The 11,029-nt window shown below is 39.2% G+C and overlaps 3 protein-coding genes across 3 annotated transcripts; 1 reads left to right on the top strand and 2 right to left on the bottom strand.

The window, feature by feature from the left end:
- Positions 1-1,374: 1,374 nt before the first annotated feature.
- On the top strand, positions 1,375-2,999 carry GCK72_024386 (uncharacterized protein; the record flags this gene model as incomplete). The annotated part of the gene is made up of 4 exons (XM_053735859.1): positions 1,375-1,723; positions 1,772-1,876; positions 2,568-2,672; positions 2,875-2,999. 4 exons carry the CDS (start codon positions 1,375-1,377, stop codon positions 2,997-2,999), a joined length of 684 nt encoding a protein of 227 aa, XP_053579425.1.
- A 1,078-nt stretch (positions 3,000-4,077) lies between these two features.
- On the bottom strand, positions 4,078-5,850 carry GCK72_024385 (uncharacterized protein; the record flags this gene model as incomplete). The annotated part of the gene is made up of 6 exons (XM_003117496.2): positions 4,078-4,173; positions 4,221-4,718; positions 4,769-4,930; positions 4,986-5,087; positions 5,653-5,777; positions 5,823-5,850. 6 exons carry the CDS (start codon positions 5,848-5,850, stop codon positions 4,078-4,080), a joined length of 1,011 nt encoding a protein of 336 aa, XP_003117544.1.
- Positions 5,851-6,656: 806 nt separating this feature from the next.
- Positions 6,657-10,956, bottom strand: GCK72_024384 (uncharacterized protein; the record flags this gene model as incomplete). Its single annotated transcript, XM_053735858.1, has 8 exons — positions 6,657-6,779; positions 6,830-6,964; positions 7,012-7,303; positions 7,351-7,411; positions 7,578-7,803; positions 10,263-10,407; positions 10,652-10,732; positions 10,931-10,956. 8 exons carry the CDS (start codon positions 10,954-10,956, stop codon positions 6,657-6,659), a joined length of 1,089 nt encoding a protein of 362 aa, XP_053579424.1.
- Positions 10,957-11,029: the final 73 nt, after the last annotated feature.

Raw genomic sequence — 11,029 nt, 5'->3', positions numbered from 1 at the left:
AACGGATAAAATTGTTAAAATAAACGAGGATTCCGATCTTGTCGATCTGGTAGTTGTTTTTCAGAAAATGTTTTTTTTGGCTCTATTACAGTTTAGATGTCCTTTAAAAACTAAAACGTCCCTTAAAACACTTAAACGTCCCTTAAAACACTTAGACGTCCCTTGAAACACTTAAACGTCCTTTCAAACTCTAATTTTTTTAAAACGTCCTTTCAAAAGTTTAGACGTCCCAAAAAACGTTTAAAAGTCCCATAAAATGTTTAGACGTCCCTTGTAATCCCAAAATATAGTTCTGAAGATTTGAACGTCCCAAAAAACATTTAAACGTCCCACAAAACATTTAAACATCCCAAAAAACATTTAAACGTCCCAAACAATATTTAGACGTCCCTTGAACACTTTCAGTGGCTTTTAGTGTTGAAGGGACGTCTAATCATTTTTCGGGACGTTTAAATGTTTTTTGGGACGTCTAAATGTTTTTTGGGACCTCTAAGTATTTAAAACCAAATTTTCGGACTTCAAGGGACGTCTCAATATTTAATGGGACGTCTAAACGTTTTTTGGGACGTCTAAATGTTTTTTGGGACGTTTAAACATTTGTTAACATATTTGGGACCCGAAAGGACGTTTAAATGTTTTAAAGGACGTCTAAGTGTTTCAAGGGACGTCTAAGTGTTTTTTGGGACGTTCAAGTTTTCAAAGGACATCTAAACTGTAATAGAGCCGTTTTTTTTTGCTAAAACTAATTTTAATCGGATTTTTGGAAAAAATTATAAGGATCGGTTTTTCTTATACTTACCAGGAAAAAAGTAATATCTTTAAAAACTGATGACTCAGTTTATTCGAATATGAAAGCTCTTGGAGAAATATTGAATTAGAAAACTTTCAAAATATTATCAGAACAAAGTCACAATTTTTTTTCTGATTGCAAATAATCAGAAAACTACGTAATTTTTTAGTACGTCAAAATAGTAAGTCAAAAAACTGGTATTCAAATTACCGCTATCTTTCTGTGTTTGCACTCTTCGCTGCAGGACCTTAACACTTTTATGTAATCACGGACAAATGATTTGAATATTGAGCTTCTTTGGGATTGTGTTTTCTGCAACAACTTATGGTTTTTTTTCAAAAGTTTTCTTAATTTCGACTTCAGAAATAATAATTTTTTCAAATATAGGTTTTTTTTCTGTTTGTGAGACAGCAATTCTTATCCCACTAGTTTAGTTTTGTTCTTTACATCTGTGCGCAAATCTGTTGGTATTCATTGTTCACCCACATTCGTTTCTATTTTCGCTTTTTTTCTGATGAAACAAAACTTGCTTATGAAAATGGAACTCCCTACTATCTAATTCTGAAAACTAGTTTCTTTCAGATATGGAGAGATTCAAAAATTTCAACATTCCAAATGCAAAACTCTCAAAAGACGAGTTGGAAAAGAGACAAAAGTTTTGTCAAGAAGAAATAAGTCGTCTGATGGGTGAAGAATGTCCAAAGACAACAGATTGGGTATATGTGGTCTATTTGAAGATAAACGACGATTATAACAATTGGAGGAATAAGCTCGAAGAACTAATAGCACGTCCTGAACAAGAAAAACGTAATACCGTGTTCGCAACGTATAAGCTGTGGTTGGAAAATTATTCAAAAAGTAAGGCATTGCCTGAAAGCGTAAAGGAATTGCTGGAAATTGAAGAGCAAGTCAAGCTGCATGTCAAAACCAAAGGTTGAAAGCCTTGATTTCTCAGAATCTCGGTTCATCAATCAGTTTCAGATCAAAATGAGAAAACTAGAAGACGTTCTAGCCGTATTGCTGCTCAAAACGTGTCTACACTCTCAGAACAAGCCGGTTCCACTTCAGCTTCAGCTCATCAGGAAGGTAATTAACGAAGTTTTGGTAGTTCTAGGAATTTCGAAGCACCGGATCTGAACATACAGTTGAAAGAGCAATAAGATATAATAATTTTTTCAAATATATGTTTTTGTTTGTTTGTGAGGCAGCAGTTTTTATTCCACTAGTTTAGTTTTGTTCTTTACATCTGTGCGCAATTCTGTAGGTATTCAATGTTTACCCATATTCGTTTCTATTTTCGCTTTTTTCTGATGAAACAAAACTTGCTTATGAAAATGGAACTCCCTACTATCTAATTGTGAAAACTAGTTTCTTTCCGATATGGAGAGATTCAAAAATTTCAACATTCCAAATGCAAAACTCTCAAAAGACGAGTTGGAAAAGAGACAAAAGTTTTGTCAAGAAGAAATAAGTCGTCTGATGGGTGAAGATGGTCCAAAGATAACAGATTGGGCATATGTGGTCCATTTGAACATAAACGATGATCATAACAAATGGAGGAATAAGCTCGAAGAACTCATAGCACGTCCTGAATAAGAAAAACGTAATACCGTGTTCGCAGCGTATAAGCTGTGTTTGGAAAATTATTCAAAAAGTAAGGCATTGCCTGAAAGCGTAAAGGAATTGCTGGAAATTGAAGAGCAAGTCAAGCTGCATGTCAAAACCAAAGGTTGAAAGCCTTGATTTCTCAGGATCTCGGTTCATCAATCAGTTTCAGATCAAAATAAGAAAACTAGAAGACGTTCTAGCCGTATTGCTGCTCAAAACGTGTCTACACTCTCAGAGCAAGCCGGTTCCACTTCAGCTTCAGCTCATCAGGAAGGTAATTATTATTGGTAGTTCTAGGAATTTCGAAGCACCAGATCCAAACATACAGTTGAAAGAGAAATAAGTTAGACGTGTCAATATGTTAAAATTGACTTATGAAACAAATGAAAACCGACATCCTAAAATTTCAAGTAACAATTTTGAAATTATGATAAATTTACGGAAGTTATAAAGTTATATCTCAAAATTTGTTGCAGTCGACCAATCTTTGGAACACTCACAAGGATCATCATCTGGAACTTCAAGCGTTCAGAAGAAACGGGGACTTCCGAAAGGAGAAGATGCTAAGGACGGAGCTGTTCAACGTAAACAAAAAAAATAATTATTGAATCTATTCTTGATGACTACCTCATTTTTTTAATGTTTTGTAACGGCTAATACATATATGAGTAAAAATTGCTTTATTGTGCGAATAAAAACCAAAATCAGCCCTGAAATTAAAGCAGAGAATCAAATGATCTTTACTAACAAAAGACAAATAAAAAGTCGTGAATGTTTTTGAAATGAATATCATTTTGAATGTTTTAGAGTTTTTCTGAGATGAGAAAAGAAAAGCGGGTAATTTAGAATTTCGAAAAAGAAACATTGAAGAAAGTGGTTTAATTTCAAAACGAAATTAAAAATGAAGAAAAAAAATTATTTGGAAAGGAAAAGACGGGGATGAGTGAACACTCGATTACAGTAAGAAATCGACTAAATGATACCGACAATGGGAAAATGAACGTACTACAGAGAAAGGCACTACATGTATTCAAGCGACTGAAAGAAAGAGTGAAAAGAATAAGGGAAATGAGGGTTGTCAATAAGAAAACGAACATGCTTTGACGAGAATGAAACTTTGGTTAAAATGAGAAATTACATTGTTAGAGTACAAGTGAGAGACTACGGTAATTCCATTTGAAAGGGTGGATAGAAATTCATGACAATCAAAGACCAGAAAGTACAGTATGAGTGGACTACGATAGGACATCTATGAAGACATTACATTTCTGAAGAATAGTAACCGAAACATGAACAGTTTGTGATTTGATTAACTTTTAGAGGTGAGTCAATACGGTTATGTGATCTGAAGAGTGATTTTTTGGCGAGAAAAGATTCGGGGTGTTTTCTGTAGTTTTCAACTAAATGAGTAATTTACTTGAATAACTGAGAAGGTCTACTTTTTTGGCTTACATTACAAAGGCAATACATTTTGAAAAAAAGAGCAAGGCGCAGGGGGAATTTTTACTTGTTATCGATATGAGCAAGTTGACGGAGAACGGGTAAATATGCAAACGGTGTGAGTTGATGACGGCGATTAAAAATTTGAGAAGATTTTTTGAGCGGTGTTTTTTTTTGATTGGCGATTTTAGTTAAGAAAGGGTGCAATAGTATATGAGAAAAACATTTTGTGGATGAATTCAATCCGATTGCTCAGCATTTTCATCCACAACTGCTTGCTCTGTGGAGCTCTCTTCTGAAGATCCCTCCTCATGATCAAACACGTTGCAGTCATCCTGAAAATACACATTTTGAAGTAGTTTTAAATAGGTTGTGATGATACCTCAGTGGTAGTTCCACCGTAGTTGCTATCCTCGTCAAAGTTCTGTGGCGTGTCTGCAGCTGAACTGCTATTTCCGGTACTTTTTCTGTCACCGTTCTTCAAGTTGAGGTTGGAAAGTTGCTCGTAAAGTTCACGGGGAGAGTGTTGTGCTTGTGGACGTTTCCAGTAGGTGCTTCCGTTTGGTAGTTTGGTGAAAACGCGCACCTCAATCTTGCGCTCGTTTACGATGTGACGACCGGCATTATGAGAAAGACAACGGTCTGCTGACTCCTTATCCTCGTAGATAACAAAGCCAAGACCGCGTGGTTGACCAAGGATCTCAACCTGATCGAGGGTTCCAAAAGTCTCAAAGTAGACGCGTAACGAGTCAACAGAGTGGATTCCACTGGTGATTCCACTGAGTAGCAGTTTGCATCCAGGTGCCGGATCTGTCTCAAAGAATGGTGGTGGAATCATGGAAGACATTTGTTCACGTGGGATGGCTCTCTTCGAGTCAACCTGAAAACGTATTATTCTAATTTTGAAACTACAGGAGCACATTTACTAACCGTCTTGCCTCCAAGCTTGTGTGGCCTGTCATTCATTGCCGATTCGGCGCTGAAGATTGAGGCGAATGTGACGAATCCGAATCCACGCGAATGTTTGGTGGTTGGGTCCCGAATGACGATCGCGTCGACGACTGGTCCCCATTGCGAGAAGTAGTTGCCGAGCTACAATAAAAACATGACGTCTCCCGGACAACGTCATTTCGTGTCTGTTACAAACCTGCTCATCTGTCGTTTCGTGGCTCAATCCTCCTATGAACAATTTGCGGAGTTGTGGCGGGCTGTCATGTTGATATTGGCCCATTCCCATTTGTTGAAACTGCTGCAAAACATTAGGATTGAGATGACTTGTGACAAATGTATACATGGGAAATTTCGGATTCTTACTTTCAGTCTATAGTGAATATATTGATATTTCAAAAGCATGATAACATTGGAAATATGCATTTGCGACATGACGATGTAGAATAATGAGTAAATGTAGATAGGTAGCAGTATGTCTCAAGGCTCTGTTGTTTCAGTGGTAGTATGATGCAATGTTGGTCAGGTCACCTTAGATAAACGTCTCTCTGTACACTGTTTCCTTATTATTATGTCGGCACCTGCCTACCGACCGCTCACGAGAAGTTCTCAATGCTCACATAACCCCACAGTGATTTCCGGGTCCTTCACTCTGTCGTGGCCTCTTACTATTTCTACGTTTCCCTCAAATACCTCAGATGACTTCTTTCCGTTTCTTCTACATCTAATACACTCTTCCACTGATTGAGTCGGAAAGAAAAAAAACAAGTGGCGGTAAGAGAGTGTACTGGATGAGGGAAGAAATGAAGAGAAGTGTGAATGTATGACAGTAAAAGTAGCACAAACAACAAGAAAAAAGTTCATACTCGAAGCATCTGGTGTAATTCGTATGGATGTATCACCGGGTATCCATTCCATTGTGGTGGTGGTGGCATGCCGCGGTTCATCATGGCAAACGGATAACCTCCAGTCTGAATCATCTCAGCAACCTCTGGAAATCAAAAAATAATCGAAATCGAGCTATCGTTCAACCAACCTGGTGGGTACGGATATGGTCCGTACATTGTCTGATTGTTTGGGTCGGCGACGAACAGCTTGAAAAGAAAGAGATAGGTTGTGAAATTAGAAAGTAAATGGTGAAGAGAAGGTACGAGGACTGGTATGAAACCAGGGATAGAGGTAGATAAATGAAAACCACAAATTCACAATAAATACTTTTTTTTAAATTTGACAATAACGTGTAAAAGATTCAGAAGAGTGAGTAAACTGGTATAGAAGGATGACAATACTTATATGACTTACGGCGTTACAAAATGGGAAATAGAGAGGTTATATTCGAGATGCAAAGTTAGTAGAGTAAATAAGTTTTGAATTGGATAATGAGGCGAAAGAGAGTAATTAGGTTGTATTTTCCCAAGTGGAGATATCCAGATGTGTGATGCGCTGAAAAAGAATAAAAGTTGGTTAAAGAAAGCTCGAAAGAGAATTTTAAGATGTTTCTTTATGATGTGTTATCTAAGAGAGGAGCCGAAACAAATGTAGTTCTCAAAAACGAAAAATGACGAGTTGGGGGCGGAGTCTTCCGCCACTTCTCCTGCATTGAGGTGGCCCGAGATGAATCCACGGGGCCCCCCTTTCGTATACATCCATCTATTTCTCTTTGCCGTCTTTTTTTCTTCTTCTATTCCTAGCACAACAAAACTAGTAGGTGGGCCTCTGGGGACAAACTAACTCAGAAGCCCACACTGAAGTATGGGGTCCGCGCCACTTTAGCCTTAATAGGTTTAGCGCCGCACCGGATTTTTTATGGCTCCTACTGATTCAAAACCACAATATCTCATTTCCTCACTCTTGAGGTTCAGACTAACCACTACTTTTGTGAGCCAGAAGGTCCGGGCTTTGGAATTCCAGGGATATTGATGCTCATCAATGATGGAACTGGCTTCTTGGTTGGAGTAGAAGTTGGACTGCCGGTGTTGTATGTACTCTGAGCCTAAAAACAGAAAAAAAATGAACGAATGCGTGCGCTACAGTAGTCTATACCTTGCTGACTTGAGCCTTCAGAGCATTTGTGAGCATGCTTGACAGATTGTTGGTCATTCGTCCCATTTGTGGGTTTTGCTGTGGAACAGGCTTGGTGTGTGGTGGTGGCTGACTGTACTCTCCCATTCCCGGCATCTGAATTAAGGAAGGTTGAATAAAAAGAAGGTTGCCTATTTGTTCACCTTATGTCCCGGTGGTGCAGTTGAGAAAGCCATTGGATTGATTCCACCTGGTGGCGAGTTGCCGCGAACTAGTGGATCTCTTCCTGGTGGTGGATGCATTCCAGGATTGAACGGTGGGGGTCCCAAAAGACTGATTGGAGGTGGCATTCCAAACGGTGGCGGCCCTCCTGGACCCATTGGCGGTGGAGGCATTCCCAATGGTGGCGGTGGCACACCCATTGATGGTGGCGGGAATGGAGGAGCATGTCCAGGTGGCGGCATCCCCATGTGGTGTGGAAACGGTGGGCCATACCTTTAAAAAAACGATGAGTAAACGGGACAAAGTGTAAAGTGTCTTACTTTGACGGCATAAACGATGAAGATGAAGAGAACGGCATTTGCTGCGACGGCATGGGGCCTCCTGGAAGAAAACGACTTGGTAAGTGTGAAGAAAGCAAAGGAAAAAGATTAAAGCATTGCACTTTGATTTCTATCGGCCAAATGCTCTATGGCTCCATTTCATCTTCAAAACACGTTATTCTCTTGATAGGTTTTGCAATGAAACTCAAAGGACTGGGTGAACTTACGTTCTTGAGCAATATGAACCGTTTTTCCGTCAAATTTAAGAACATCTTGCATATGACGCGGCATGTTGGCATGAATTTTCTTGATCTTCAGGTATTCAAAATCGCGCATCTCTTCCAACTGTTTTATCATGAGGTCTTTTTTGTCGATAATATTATCCATGGCTTTATCCAACTCGAGACAGTCACGAACAACAAGGAGAAGCTCTTCATCGGTGATCGTCAATCCCTGTAAGAATGAAAGAGATAAAATGATTGTCGACCGCCAACAGGGACATGTAAATGAGAGTGATTAGCATATGAATACAAATGATACGGTATATTGTGTAGATCACAAAAGAGCACAGAAAGCGTGTGAAAACCGACAAGAAACCCGTCTATTGTTGGAAGAGCTTTAGAGAAGAAAAAGTAAAAAGAACCAAGAGCGTCAACAAGCATACTGTATTGTTGGCAAATGCAACGCCGTATTATATATAGTTGGTTTTCAAAAACTTTTCTATTTGTTTTGGGCACCAGGTGCCAGAGCTCCCGGAGAAGAAGGCAAACCCAACAAAACCAATTCTCTGCAATCAACTGGTAGCCGAGACCACACGTTGTTATTGATGAGAGATAGGCGATTAATTATTATCTATTTTGTAACATAAAACTACTGGTCAAATTGCATCACGATGATATCACTCGGGATACCTGATACCCATGGGTAATCGAAGGGGGGAGAAGATCTAAGAACACACATCACAACGGCGTTTTTCCTATCGGTCGCAATAAATTGGAAAGAGTGAAAACGGGGCAAAAGTGTATGCCGATTATGACCATCTGTGTGTCTAATCAATTGTCCTCGTTTATGAGGTTTTCTTCATCGATAACAGAGCTCAAATGTTACAAATTCATTTTTGCATCATTGTCAACGTTAAAGAGTGAAGAGCGAGACATAGTTATTTGTCGTTCTCGAACCACACCATATCAATTGCATACTGATAACATGACTCGATGAAACGATTTGTGAGTATGACCACTCAGAAAATGAGCACACTCGGTGTTGCCAATTATTTCCGTCTTGTGTAAATGATCACTTGTTGAACGGTATCTCAAGTGTTCTTCCTTTTCCAAACACACTAACAGCTACCGTACCCACACCTTCCTATTACAGAAACTTCATCCGGAAGTGTTTTACTCAGAGTTCAACTCTGTGTATTTTGTGTTTGTGTAGTCGTTCCACAGTCATTTTCTATTGACGTTAACCGAAAAAGATTTGCGCAAGGCAGCAAGGTGGACTGCGAATGATGCAATTTCAAAAATTGAAGATCGGAGATAACGTCAACGTGTCAACGAAAAGAACAAGGAGAGAAAAAAGAAAAAGTGAGAGATAGACTTCTCAAAGTTCATTTTTAGGTCCGATGATGCAAAATCTGATAGTTGAAACAACAGAAGGAAATCAAGACGGCTCCCGATATTTGAGTCGTTTTCACAAAAATACAGATTGTTTGCGTGCCCCTCACTTTTTCTCTCATCCCCTTGCTTGCGATCAACTCGGAGAAAACGAAGAACGTACCCATTTGGATTCGCTAGAACAATTAGCAGAGTACAATTTGTTCTCGCAACTCACAATGAGCCGCATCTGTATGTTTGCAATAGCTCTTGACTTTTCGCAATGAGATGAGCGAACAAGCAAATGGGCCGAGAACGGACTCACCCAAAAGGCTCTTCTTGTCACTAATACCATAACCAGAAGATTAATCTTTTTGACGTTTTCATATAACCCGTCACAAAAATTTTTAAAGGGGACATTACGAGCAGAGGTCATACCACTTATTCAAATGTCATAAGCCATTTTCTTCAAAGCCTAAACGTCAAAACCTGGCAGTATCCGATTTTGAAAAACGTGGTCGTATCCAGATTCTAAAATTGAAAACCTTTTAGTAAAAAGTAAGTTGTCTGTCTGCATAGAGCTCACAAAACCAATAATGCTTCGGAAGCGGTGCCACCACACGCAATTTTCTGATTTGCGTCAGGAGTGAAAGGCAATGCACAGCGCTTCAAGTGAACTTGAAAACCGTTGAAAAATGAGGTGTAGGGAAGAAAAATGGATGGGGGACTTGCGACTTGCGCAAAAGCCTAGAAACGCGACTCTGTCTCTCGTTCTTTTTCTATTGGTGAGTGAAACCAGAGCAGTTGAAAAATTGTGACAAAACTAGGGACTCAACAAGAAAAGAATTGAAGAAAAATGATATTCGAGAGAAGAAAACGCTTTTGTGAAGTATTCTATCAGAAGCGACAGAAGAAAAAAAACTATTCGGAAAGAAAGAAAATGAAAGAAGGCCGACTGGTAACTGCGAAACGTTGAAAGAAAACAAAAAGTGAGAAAAAAGAAAAAAGACATATTGTTTTCAGTTTCTTGCGTGAGTTTAAAATACCTCGGAATGCTTGTTTGTGCACGAGGGGTCAATGATATTGTGATACTGAGAATGTTCCAAACATCTCATCTCGACAGACGACGACTAACTCAAAAATAGAGAAAAAGTCAAGCGAGCTGTCTGTGATTGATAAGCTTTCGGAACAACGTTGTGCTTGATGGAACCCTCGGCTCCGACGTTTCCGGAACAGGCACTGCGTAGCACAGCTCTTTTTCTCCTACTTGGCTCATCCACACAGATTTATACACACATACACAAAAACACACAAACATACTCTTTTTTCAGTGAATTCCAGCAGTGACAAACATTTCTGAGTAGCAATCGCCGGGAACGTCAACTCCTTTGAAGTAGTATCAGTTCGGACATATGGCTTCTTCTTTTCTTCGACTTGACGTTTACGAACATCGCGGGAGCGTTGTCTGCAATCATTTCCAAGTTTAGACGTGTTGAAAGGCGCGAAAATTTGATGTATTAAACATGTGACAATGTAAAGTGCTACTACCGACGCGGTGTCATCAGACTAATTAATCAAACGATCAATCCTAAAAAAGACAGACGGCGACAGTATTCTTTGCAAAATTGTTACAATTTTTTGTAGGAATACGTTTCTTTTAGTTTTTGTAGACGTATTTGAAGATTCGCGTGTATTGATGATGAACTAACCTGCGATGCGGAGATACATCCAAAATCCGATGTCTACCTGGTGATTGCGGACGTTGTTGTAGCGAGTGAGGAGAGCGTAGCCTGAAACAAAGGGCGTTGAATCGAAAATGAAACAAGAGAAAGATGATATGAAATGGATAGTAGCCGTGAAATTCTTTTGCCGTCAAAGAGGCGACGATGAGACTGCGGCAGAAAATGAAAATGTTATCGAAACTAAAACCCTAGAGAATGTAGAAAAAGAGAAAATATAGACACAGTTCGTTTGTCTCATTAATCAACCTTTTTTTCGCTGCCAACTGTTGCATTGCGTCAGGGGGACTGAATCGAGATGAGATAATCAGTGAAGGAATAACATTTTTTGTAAAATGGAACATGAAA

This window comes from Caenorhabditis remanei, chromosome X (genome assembly GCF_010183535.1).
Source record: "Caenorhabditis remanei strain PX506 chromosome X, whole genome shotgun sequence".
Classification (NCBI taxonomy): domain Eukaryota; kingdom Metazoa; phylum Nematoda; class Chromadorea; order Rhabditida; family Rhabditidae; genus Caenorhabditis; species Caenorhabditis remanei.
The sequence above is the reverse complement of the archived record's forward strand: the minus strand, read 5'-3'. Positions and strand labels throughout refer to the sequence as shown.